The 13,468-nt window shown below is 34.5% G+C and overlaps 1 protein-coding gene and 1 long non-coding RNA gene across 2 annotated transcripts; one reads left to right on the top strand and one right to left on the bottom strand.

Annotated features, from left to right (window-relative positions):
• Nucleotides 1–2,978: 2,978 nt before the first annotated feature.
• LOC138316933 (sodium-dependent glucose transporter 1B-like) lies at nucleotides 2,979–5,267 on the top strand. Its single transcript, XM_069258573.1, has 2 exons — nucleotides 2,979–3,180; nucleotides 3,891–5,267. The coding sequence occupies exons 1-2, from the start codon at nucleotides 2,979–2,981 to the stop codon at nucleotides 4,886–4,888; spliced, it is 1,200 nt and encodes a 399-aa protein (XP_069114674.1). The 3' UTR covers nucleotides 4,889–5,267.
• Nucleotides 5,268–7,168: 1,901 nt separating this feature from the next.
• On the bottom strand, nucleotides 7,169–9,712 carry LOC138316932 (uncharacterized). The gene is made up of 2 exons (XR_011207685.1): nucleotides 8,906–9,712; nucleotides 7,169–7,505 (listed from the first exon to the last, which is right to left on the bottom strand). It is a non-coding gene; the product is annotated as an uncharacterized lncRNA (long non-coding RNA).
• Nucleotides 9,713–13,468: the final 3,756 nt, after the last annotated feature.

Here is a 13,468-nt window from a genome sequence, read left to right as displayed (position 1 = left end):
CCTCGTTGACTTGAACTCGTGTATTTTTTCTTTATTTTGTGTGTTGAACTAAACATTTTACCATATATATTTCAAATTACTACTGCTTTAAATCAATATACCACTCATCACTTAAAACCAGTTCAAGTACACTTGTGTCGGGCAAAGCAACAGCTAGCTGTGTCTCGTTAAATGCTTGGTATAGATATATTGGACCACGCACATATGACCATAAAAGCGAAAAGAATAGTCTGCCCTACACGTTTATCCATCACTGTATAAATACCATACATATACCACATGTCAATACTTACTTAGGTATGCTCTGATTTTCCTCTATTCTCCATTAGCTAATAGAACATGGTCACGTCGACTTCGATATATTGCATATCGGTGTTTCTGTTTTTACAAACATCGATTATAAACTACCTTCTGTTACGTCAATACCGAAACGTTGAGTGTTGCAAGGTGACGTCCTATGGCCATCGGTCTTCTTGTAATAAGCATATTCATCGGATACTTATTTGGCATTTTTGTCAAAGGAACTACTTATCTAACATGAAATGAATGACCTTTAATTCGGTCTATATGGTGTTATACATCCTCGGTCTCTTGTTAGTTATCGCTTATAATTACCTACCCCTCGACCCCTCAGACTATAGGCCGCATTTGCGGTATAACACCTCATGGACCTCAACAAAGGAGCACAATTGATAAAGATGCTTATATGTCATAAAGTATTACTGGCAAAATGATAATAATCAAGTCAATCAAGTTTCATAAATAAAAATGCCATAACAATTATATTTCATTCAAATGTCATTAGACGTCAGTTTTTCTATTATAAGTATTTCCCACAGCTCGTAATAAGCCTTTCATAAAAACTGAAAGTGGCAGCTTTCAATGTTTAAAATGATGTATCGGGCGCACAGTGGTACAGAATGACATGAAATCAACTTTATCGATAGCATTCATTATCGTACAGGTCAATTTATATGGGTCAGTCTGATAGTTCTTGTTTTTGTTACATATATAGTTAGAACTTAAGTCCAGTATCTAATAGGACAATATCGTGTTACATCTTTTTATTTGTTTGTGACGAGACAAGTATATCACAAAAGTTGAAGAAATTTTAATAAAAAATGATAGACCATGCAATCAAGTCTACCAACTTTCTGATTGTTAGTATAAGTACAAAAGATAGGTAAATGCTCGTACTCCAGGTAAGACAAAAACTGTCTATCCATTATGATGGTCGAAAATGTAACATACACGTGTCATTAGCGTTAAAACAAATGATAGCATTAAATCATATGCGGATGCTAACTATTCTAACAAAGTTTTCTCTCGCTCACGTTTACTTTGAAACAGTCTGAAGTGGTGCACTTGTTCGTGTGAGGAAGGCTCTTGGTTCTGTCCCCATGCTGCCACTAGTGTCTATATAAATATCAGACTAACAGTGGTAATGTCTACTGCAGCATTTAGCATAAAGGGTGATTGAAAGACTAGTTTGGCTGGTTTGGTGAGTTGGCCAGTGTCTTAGGAGGCATGCTCAGTGATATATAGCCATAACTTCACTATTATATGGAGACACAACACAAAGATTCCACAGGCTCCAGAAACTCAGATATTCACACACACAGTACATTGAGAGGACGCCCTTAACTTATGTGTTGAAATCACGTTATGCTCGGTAAATCATTATACACAATGCAGCTCATGACTCGTTGGCAGTTTTGATCATGAGGACTCTTTGAATCCCATAAAGAAAGCGCGAACTTCAACAGTCCCAACATTGAAACACAATGAAGTTATACTTTGAAATTGTGAGATTAAATTGTATTTTTAGAAGACATGGCGAACAACACAGAACTCAAATATGGAGTCCCAGGGGCGGAACACGAAACCGTTCCTATGCAGCAAAATGGAGACAACTGTGATGTAAATATAAAGATACCTGAGGTAAAAGCATCATCTTTCTGTGCTGAAATTCGACATAACAAGGTTACGAGGCTTCAGTTGATACGAAGCATCTGTGTGTCCTCTGCATATGTTATCATGGTAAGTATATGCAGGTTTATTTGTGGTACTCACTCGTTAAACTCACAGCAATTGACATCTATTTGGAATTTACACAAATAATGATGCTATCAAAAAGTGGCATGAAAGTAAACAAAATTCCTTAAGACAAGCTAATGATGAAACCAATTCTTTAATTCAAAAGAGATAAAATAAGACTCGAATGATAATGAAAAATAAATTGTGCTTACGGAATTAATAATAATATAATGTATTTACGATCAATTCGCTGAAAATAAGTATGTCAGTCTATTCCAAATGAAGAGTATTATTATGAAAAATAATAAAATAACGAATTCCAAAAGTGGAACAAAATTAAGAATTAATTACTTAGGAAGTTATTTATTGATTGCAATATTTTTCGCTAAATGATCAAATAAATCATATTTCAGAGTGTAAGATTTCAAAGTTGTATTTTTCATTAGCGTTGAAATTTTGACTCAATATTGACCAATCAGAACATAGTATATGGAACCAAAAATAAAACAGAAATTGTCATTTCACCTACAAAGAATTATGATAACGTAAACTTCCAAATTTATTGAGTAGACACTTTTTTCTACGGAATCATTTCGTCGATGTATCGTGCAATCAGAGGTGATGTTACATTTGGTGACTTTGTGTTTAACGTTATCAGATTGCAAATATCATAGACACAAGTTTTCATATATTTTTATATGCATGCAGCACGACTGATTAATCAAAGTTGAATGATTCATTCACTCCGGAAATGAATTAAGCGTTAGATCGGACCTACATCCATGGCGTATTGATTATAAGGGAATAAAAGGCTTGTTACAAGTACAATTTAATTATAATACGTTTCTCTATCCTAGGGATGGATTAAAGGTCAGATCGGACCTGCTTTCCCTGACGTCATTCGAATATCAGGTGTCGATCTTCAAAAGGGATCTGCTTTTATGACCGCCTATTACACAGGCCGATTCCTCGGATCTATACTAGCTGGATTCATCTATTCTAGAATGAATAAATTCCTTTTGTTTGGGATATCTCTGTTGATGTTTGGTGTGGTAGTAGGAGCTATCCCCTGGTGTGCGCTCTATGAGGTGATGATCACTGCGCATGTTGTCCTTGGCATCTTCGGAGGCATCCTTGCGGTTGGTAAGTAACCATCTTTTGTGAACCCGATAATAACAGTTCTTAGATGAGTCTGTTTGACTCCATAGATTGATGTGTCGATGATGTCTAATGGCGAAGAACTAAAACCATTTGCCCTGACTTATATCTGTGTGTGTAATTTTGAGTCAAAAGATGAAAAAGGCCTCATTCAAGTGAATCATATCATAGCTGTCACAAAAGGTGAACAGATCCATTCGATGTCTTGTAACATCCTTTAAGGACGGACTCCCATTTTTACATTGTGTTCCGTGTATGCATGCCAGTATTACGTGTATGTTCTGCTGAGGAGGGATGGGGCTGCTTTAATGTTTTGATTCTCTTTGTAAAATTGAAATGATTACCTTTTCATACTGTATCTCACTTACATATGCTGCAAAAGACACGGAACAACACATCCCACTCGGTAACGTCATACTGGCAATGGACAAACAAGTGTCCCTCTCCCTTTACCTCAGAGACAAACGTGAGGCGATGTCAAGGGAAACGTAAGGAATGAGAAATTAATATAGCAGAAGAAACATCCAAAATTTAGCCTTTTTACATGCAATGGTGGCAGCAGATTCAATCTAATTACCGCATATAGAGCATGTATTATTACGTACATCAAAGTAGTGTACAAAATGATGATTTTTGTTTTGCAAAATAGGTGGTAAGTCCGATGAAATACGAAATTTTGTTTTTCTTATTTTCAGCAATTTATTCGGAGTCGGTACTTATATGGGGGCCTACAGGAAGGGGTCGATCTTACCTCATGCTTCATGGCGGAATTTCCATTATCGCAAGTGTTTTAGCACCTATAGCTACAGGACCATTTCTTACGGATAGGAGCGACGACATCTACAATTCATCATCTATTCAACATGCTAGTGCTAATACCTCAATCTTATATAACGTTACAATACTGCCAAACATTACCTCTGAAAGTCCTTTAATAGGAACGTCTTTTGTCAATCCTGATGAACAACCATCTCGCCTGTATATAGCGTATTCGATTTCAGCTGGTCTTTGCTTGCTCGTTGCCCTCCCATTTTTCAGATTGTTCAAATTTTCTAAATCCAACAAAATGGCGTTTTCATCAAAAGAGAGAAATAAATTCATAGGTTCATTCTCGTTATTCCTTAAAAGACTTCAGTTAGTTAATGTTGGTGCTTATAGTTTATTTCACAATGCAGTGGACTATACATTTACGGGCTATCTAAGTACATTTTGTGTGAAGTATCTTCTATGGACAAATATGTCCGGAGCGATGCTAACCTCTACAGCATTTTTCACCAGACTTCTAGGTAGTTTAATTGGCATATTCTTAGTCCGTGTTTTTAAATCGGATACTCTGTTACTATTGTCTACATCGGCATACACTCTTGGATTATTAGGGTTCACCATTAGTGCGCATGTCTTAAGTGACGTAGGAATATGGATCTCAGTGTGTGTTATAGGAATCCCGTTCGGCCTTGTCTGGCCAAACTTTCTAAGCTGGATCAATGCCAGTTTGATCCCAGTTAGAGGAGAAGTATCTAGCTTTATCAATGTAACCGCATTTTTAGGAGCTCTCCTGGCGCCAATGTTATTCGGTTATATGATGGAAGAGTTTAACCTGTTATGGTTCTGTTATCTCTGTGTAGTTAAGTCTATAGTTAACATTATAAATGCATTCATAATTTTATGTTATTCAAGGTCAATGAAAAGATAAGTTTTGATTAGGAATAGGCATGTGTTTGGTACATAATTTGTGTTTATCAATATCAACGCATTATCAGAGTGTTGTCCATTGATTATTTCGCAATTTCCCATTCCTAGCGCAAACCAATTAAAGCGCAACATATAGTGTAAGCAAAATAATGAATTCACGCAATATCACAATACTGTTAACGGCTTACAGAAAATACAATTTTACTTTTTTTCATGCGGAGAAAGTCTTTAAACATACTTGTGTTAAGATATTACATGTCGATTATACTATCCCCTCCATATCCATTTTTCCATTACAAACTGTAAACCACTTTATATTCGCGAAATAATCTAGACTGGTTCCCTTCCCTTAGTTCTCTACTCTCCGCCAGGCTGCGCTCCGCTTACTAGGGACCGGTAGCGGGTAACCATGATGATTTTTTAAATTGGTCAATGTACATATCCGGTTCGCTGGTATCACTTTTTTTAGACGTGGGAAACCCCTTTACGCACGAAGCGACGGATCTTAACGTAAAGAATAAATAATTTATTTGAACGATATATAAACAAAATTAAATAAGATCTTAAGTTTTGAAATCATTTCGTGCTAACAGAGTTTAGTGTGTTCATAGGAACGACGTTAATGACGTTATTTTCTCTTAACGGAAGTAGCCGTCTCCATGATGACATATCATGCGCAGAAATGATGCGCACTACTCTGGAGTTGGAATTCTCACTCAAGATGGCTACTCGCTACCGGTCCTCAGTGAAGCGTACGCAAGGGAGGTAACTGAGGCGGGAACCAGTCTACGAAATAATCTAAACCCGTGATTTGCAAACAATTAAATTTAACACGTATGAATGCACGAGCAAGAGCCTATCATCGCAAATAATGACAATGGCAAAAATTATTAAGTTATTCCCGAGATTATCATTTTATATTCTACCAAGGCGTTATAACACCACATGGACCTCACCAAAGGTCCTTATTTTCTATATTTGATATGTAGTTCTATTGACAAATGTCAAAAGAATTATCCGATTTATATTTCAATTACAGAAAGAACGATGGCTACAGGACGTATATTGATTCGATGTTTATAAAATCACCCCGAGTCAATATCCTATATATTGACGTCACATGACCATGTATTAGCCAATGAGAATAGTAGAAAACCATAGCATATATGATATTGAGGAACATTATATACATGTACGTGAAAATATATCAGAGACTAGGGACATGTGTAGATCTACTGTGACATGCGAGTAGCTCTCTATGCGGTTAAAATTCTGTCTAAAAACATTTCAGAAAGGTATACATTTAGACGGACCTATATTGCTATGAATAAAAAAAAACAGATGTTACATCCTTGTGAAGTCAAAAAAATAACTTGGTATGACGCTAGTATAACTATCTACGGCATACTATTAAATTAAGGGTTCCTTTTCATCCTTTCAAATATTGTAGTTTTATCAACGATTCCTGAATACTTCGTTTTTCTTGACTAGCATAGTTTTGTTGAATTGATAGTTTTTGGTTTTGTTGGTTTGTTTTTCATATAATTTTGTGTTTATTGTTTAAAGTATTTTTTTGTTTTCTGATAAATTTGATTTAATGCAAATATCAAATTCATAACATTTGTTGTTGTTGTGTATTTTATTGGTATTTACTGGTAACACGTATATTCGATGTTGTGCAAACTACTGCACGCATAAAAATGTATTGGAAATATGGTTATATTTCATGTGTTGTATGGTGGACATATGTTGATGATTAGGTAAAAGCACAGACATAAAATTACTGAAACCTTGAAATATTTCGATTCATTTTGTGGTTATGTTGTCCCAGGATTTTTCGTCATGTCTACGATGACACATCTAGATATCCCTAATTTATCAAAACAGTTTAGTTAATATTCAGTTTACATTAGACTAAAAACCTGGCTAAAAATCTGTGTCATGGTAACCGACCTTTTCTAGACGTTCGCCAAACATTATAATGTTGGCGTTTGATAATGCATCGATGTAGCAATAAAACGCCTTATAGAATATTTCTTTATAAAGCATTTTCTGAAATGTCCCATAATTCCATTTTGTTTTTGGAAATGCTGCGCTCTCGTACATGCGATAAGGATTACAAAATGTGTTTGATATCCCAATTTAGCAATAATTATAGTTAACTTATACAGTTCCATGTAACACCATTCAGGAACTGATAACAGAAGTACAAACGATTTATTCGTCTTTTTCTACGCAATCTCAAAGATGTGAATAGGTAATTCATCAAACAAACAAACAATAAGACAAGATGAATTTATTAATGCAGATTGTAAAAAAATCATCGTTAAGATGAGGAGACATTTGAATCAATTTTGGTTTGAAACAGCAATACATCTGTCCATGCACCCCTTGTTCCGACCGGCACAGTACATTGTACATTCTTCGTTGCTTTGGTCTCCCAGACGATCAGCACACTGGAAGTACTTGTGACAGTGGATGTAATCTTGCCAGCAAAGACTCCAACAGTTACGGTCAATTCCCTCCATTGATGGCGCTGACAAGATTTCAGCACTCAGAGACAATTCAAGAAAGCAGGCACTTGTGGCTAGGGCAATGATAATTAGCTTCATCTTTTCCTAAAAGAAAAATGCAAATAGTAAATATCATTTATGTACACGTTTGTACATCATTTTATGTCTCCATAATCATCTGATCAGAAATCAGGCCGCGATGGCCAGGTTATTGCTTTTAAACAAGAACATGTACGAGAAGGATGAGTCACACTAAGTTTGGGGCAAATACGACGCAGGAGCTTTTGTGTTTGCGCACTGACCGTGACGTTGGGCGACGACTGATGTGTCTTCAATATCCGCCGGCGCAGCCTTGATGTAGCTTGCGGGTGCAGGATAACACCAAAATGAGCCGAAACAATTAAAGATCCGTGATTTTATAAGAAAAAATATGGAGTTTATTTGACATATGTCAAAGTTATCTATTGTGCATGTTAAGAACAAGAAAGGCGTTGTCTATAAGACGCCACCCTGCAGAACTCGATGTTTCTAAAAATGGAATTCACTGAGTCGATATGCTATTATACCGAACGTCACATGACCATACAAATAGTGGAAAATCAAAGCATATCTTATCTATCACAGTATGATAAACATACATTCACTGTACGTTATAGTCATTTTTAAGTATAGAAATACCATATTGTTCAATATATATACGACTACATAACACGTTAAACTCAATTGTATAAAATTACACATTATAATTCAAAATATTGTTTTATACCGTAATTGTATCGCTACATCATTTAACATCGCAATTAAAGCCGTTTTAACCTGCGATATTAATTTGACTACTTTTAGTAATCACAATTTCTATAATACTTATAGCGCAATAAATGTCTCTCGGGTTATAAGTTCCCTTATTTCGCGGTATTACCTAAATACGGGAGTTCAAAACACTTGCAAAATATTTAAAATTTACACTGCCGTTATATGTGAATACAGAAGTACAGCATACACCCATTGGCAACTGTGTACCCTTTCCAAATGATTCCGCTCTCAAGAGATTATACTCCAAATTAATGGCAAATAAATTTTAATTAAATATTACAATAATTAACATTAGCATAATTATATTAATTGATATGCGAATATTTCATCTGGAAGATATTGTGTGCTGTGAATTAAACCTTTAAATTCGAGCAAAAGTTCCGCCGTTTGCGAAATCGCGAAACATGGAGCCCACGAAGTGAAAGTGCATTACAGTTAATCCACTATAAGTTCGAAACTAACTATAACATACATAATATAGATGTTAAATCTAAATGTATGTATACAAGTTTTTGGTATTTATATCATATTTATTTGACTTGTTTTATTTGTATTTCAATATTAAAGTACAATTGGAATTTTCTCTTTAAAATACGTTAACTTTCTCATTCGTGTATTCGTTACATAAATATACCTTTACTCAGTAACTACAAGACTTAATTTTGTTATATACAAGAATACAAATACCATACCTTATTCGACGTCAGTTTTTACGAGTAATATTTCCTCAGTGTCTGTCCACAAGCTCTCAGGAACAATATGAACATGTCAATCTATTGCAACACTGCTATATATACCAAAAGGTCATTAAAAATTAATGTATTATAAATTTTCTAAATGCCGCTATTGATGAAATGTCAAAAGATTAAATCGATTGATAAGGAATCGAGGTTCTATCATTCGTTCACAATTTCATGTTTATTATCTCTAACCATCAGCTTCGTCATCACGTGTTGATCAATTACAAGTCAATTTTCTATTGTCATTGAAATGTAATTATTATCATATATTTAAAATTTGATATGTGTAAATTTGCTATTTATTATCTAAGAGGCGAGTTCAGAGAGATGTAAACAGAGACGAAATAAATTACATTGATCATTTATACTTGCACAAGGTATGCTGTTATATTCTACATAGTACATTTGCGTATATGTAGAATACGAATTTTTACATATTCTGTTCTATCTAAACCCTTGAATCGGCTCATAATGATCAATAGGCTATCTAGTGTGTCCAATTAATTCTCAAATCCCTGTGGACTTTTCGTATACTTTTAAAATTTACTTAAGGTCGACAAGTTTGTTGTTTCCAAAGCTGCGCACGGTTAGATAATATAATGAAGCGGTCTTGTAATTAATTTTTTGTTTTATAAGAAATATGTTGTTTCATGGTTCTGTGTTAGTTTAACTATTAAACATGCATATCTTGTCCACGAGTACATGTCATGCATATTTTGGTCATTGTATCTAGTATCTGTGTTTTGTCCCGTCTTTTATCGGTCGTGCGTGTATTGTTACTTCTGTACATGGTATTCTATTTTCGTACACAGAAAGCCCTGAAATTTTGTCGAATAAATCCGTAAAACTCATTACAGAACTTTAAAAAATAAATAAGCCTAACCCTTTCTGTGCGGCGTTCTGAAGGATTAAGTTCCGAATAGGAAATAGAGGTGTGTAGTACATACATAAGGCGGGATAGGGACACGATTTTCGCGGTATGATAGGGTTTTAGAAAGAGTATGAAGGGTGGCGGGGTCTACTTTTATAAAACGTCGAGGTATGAGACTTGCATTATACAGTATGTATGTACATGTAGCATGTAGTGTCATTGTTGTTTTGGTCCATTTTCTTGTAAACTTATATTTCTTCTTGTCGATACAAAGTTTTAATTTACAGACAAAAGTTAAGCGCAACCCCTTTGAACCTGAGTTGACACACACGTACACACACGTACTTTTGACTTTTGACCTAAAGAACATAACAATTTTATAGTCCAGAATTTGACGATTAGAATGGGTAAACGATCGTTTTTATTATATCATGGTATGTGATAGATTGTATATTATATACGGATACATTTCAACTTATCAATATACGGATTGTTCTCACTGCGTCTTTCGTTTTAAATATCTACAATCGCCAATACCGCAACACTGTCAAATTGAATTTCCCGGCTCTTGTCACAGCTGTTTGTCTCAGATGACGTCGCGAATCTACGGCCACCTGCTGATATCAGGGGTGATAAGCGATGCGATCGTTCTAGACATTGGTCGTTGTGGACTTCGTTTCAAGCACAGTTTACTGAAATTACGTCAAATGCAACCTATATTTTTTTGTGAAAATCATTATGTGCACCACAATAAACAAATATCAACACAAAAATAGCATATTTAAAATCTGTTTTCATCACCTTTAATCACTTGATGTTTTGCTTGCATCAAACAGCATATGTTAGAAATCGTTTTAACAATGAATGATAGAAAATAATATAAGACTCTTTCATATTTAGATCCCTCGGGATCACAATTTTTGTGACATTTTGTGACCCTCGGGTAGAATATCCCTATCCTTCATATCAACGTATGAAAGAGTTTTCTTCTCTCATACCTCGACGTTGTATTGCAATTTTACTACTATAATATTCTGACATTTTGAAATAAATTCGGAAAAAAACGCGACTGCAAGTCAATTCTCCGTACATGAAAATATGCGTGATATTTTCAACGCAAATCCCGTTGTTTGTATCTCTTAAAGTAAATCCAGTCTACTTCCTGAAAAAAATGTTAAAATTGCACATAGAAATAGTAATTTTGTTGACGCTGTGACGTCACTAGGTTTTATTGCATGGGTAGCCATGCAATACAGCTTCAGGCGACATGAGTGTATTGCCCTGGACCAGCCAGTATTATACGTGTATAAGACTATATGAGAAGAATAACTATTACATTTTGTGACCCTTTATATCCAATCAGCCCAGACTAGAGAGATGATCATGATATTTTTTCCAATAATATATATGAGCAAAAAATGATATTTGTGTGAATAACCTTAATAAAGAATGATAATGAATATGATAAATTTGTTTTGGTTTTTACTGATCCCTGTATGTTTATGAAAACATGCATGTGCACTGACAAAATACATGTTGTAACATACATATGTTACACTTTCAAAATATTAAAAAAAGTTTGAAACAATAGGAACAACGGAAAAGATATTTCGGGATATGAAGGTTTGTATTCTGAAGGTATTGCAAGCATTGGCGTGAAGGTTTGTATTCTGAAGGTATTGCAAGCATTGGCGTCGTTATGGCGTCATTATGATGTCGATCCTACCACGTCAAGTGGATGTTATGAGGACGTTGAGAAATGATCCACTATTTTTAAGACCTGTTTGTTATTGCCCGCTTATGCTTCGGTTATAGTTCTGTGTAAGTTTTGCCGGAATGGCACAATATCACCACCAAAACTAAAACACATAGTTAGGCCATTTCATTAATTAAAAACAGATTTGAAGAATAGGTCTCTGAAATATATGATATGCACTCTTACATTGATCCGGTGTCAAGGATAGAAGTTTTAACCATGGTTTGCAAAATATTGCTTTTTAAGAAAAACCTCCCGAAAGTTACCGAATATATCCTCTTCAATTTCCTGTTTTTGGTATGAATAGGTTTTTTTTTATTTAGCTTTTTGGCAGTCGAAACCCCAGTCCTGAATGACATAACTTAAGAAGAGAAAAAGAATTGATGAGACGCACTAGCTGTATATATGAAAATCTGGTTGAATTAATATTGAGTCATGCCTAAGATAAATCAAATTACACATGTGTACATATACACAGGCCAAGGTCGAATTTGACTTGCTATTGGAATATGGACGATCAGATAATTAATTATGTCGTAATGTAAATATACTGTAAACTGTCTGACACGAGTTATTTCAAATGGCAGGTGTTCCAATCCAATAGATTATCATCAGTAAATCTGGTCCTCAGTGATTACATGGACAGACGCTTCCGCTAGACAATGGGACAACGGCGCGTGATAAATTGTTAACTGGCCACTGTATCGTCCACAATCCACATGTAATCGTCTGTATCGGGTACTACGATCCGTACTTAACCATTCATTTACGTAGATAAAACTAATAGTATCGTCCCGTTAATGATTTACTGATATTTGACTGTTAAGAAATAACTCACGCGAGTAATGACATAAAGTGTATTTGAACATAGTTCAAATGATTTGAAGGTCATTGTGTGAATAACAGTACAAATATTAAGGTTTTACATACACTTTGTTGTAATCAGATGTATATATAATATACAATGTTCTTTAAATCCTTTTCTCGATCACTATTAATAAAAAAAATGTTTCGTTTTCCAATAAATATGACCCATTTTTAAGTATTATTATGAGGTTCCTTAGGCTATACAATAGAAAGGTATGATATGGAACAATTCAGATTGACATCAGTGTATACTTTTAAAAGGATGTTCAATTTGTAATAACTGCAAAACTAACTTGCGTATTTCTTTATATATATACATTGAAATAATTTTGATATAGACATATTCGCGAGAATCGTGCCCTCTTCTCTCTTTCTCCGATTTATAATAATTATGTTGTGTATTTTCCCACTATTTTCTCTCTCTAATTTTGTACATATTATTCCATGTTGTTACCATATGTATTATTGTATATTATCATTACGTACTCTTCATTTTGGAGGAAAATAAAGATAATAATTGTAATAAACCGAAACGATATTGAGAATAATGCTCATGCATTAATTTCCGTGCTTTACCTTCTAGAATAAAACAATTGCGTTGTGACGCAATGATTTCTTTGCTAATAGTTTTGTTTGGCCAATGCTTGTACGGCTTTTAAAATTCACCACGTTCTGTATGTATGACTCGATGTACAATTCTTTTGTGGGAAAAACACAAACTATTAACCAATAGGAATATGTGTAACATATGAAATTAAATTATTCAATAATATATTTTGTAACATATAAATAAAACACCGCATACATTCGTTTCTATTTTAAATTATTGAACTTGCATCCTTCTGAAAGATGAATACCCATTTAAGTGAGACTCATCAAAAAGGAGGATTGAAGTATTGTTTTGATTTGAATAATTTTATATGGAAAATAAGGCATTCAACAATGGTAAGGGCAATGCGTTTTGATAAAAGCCATTACGTGTCGTTTACAACGTTCGTTTATGTTACTGACAATATCAGGT

This window comes from Argopecten irradians, chromosome 2 (genome assembly GCF_041381155.1).
Source record: "Argopecten irradians isolate NY chromosome 2, Ai_NY, whole genome shotgun sequence".
Taxonomy (NCBI): domain Eukaryota; kingdom Metazoa; phylum Mollusca; class Bivalvia; order Pectinida; family Pectinidae; genus Argopecten; species Argopecten irradians.
This window is presented reverse-complemented; position numbering and strand designations above follow the sequence as displayed.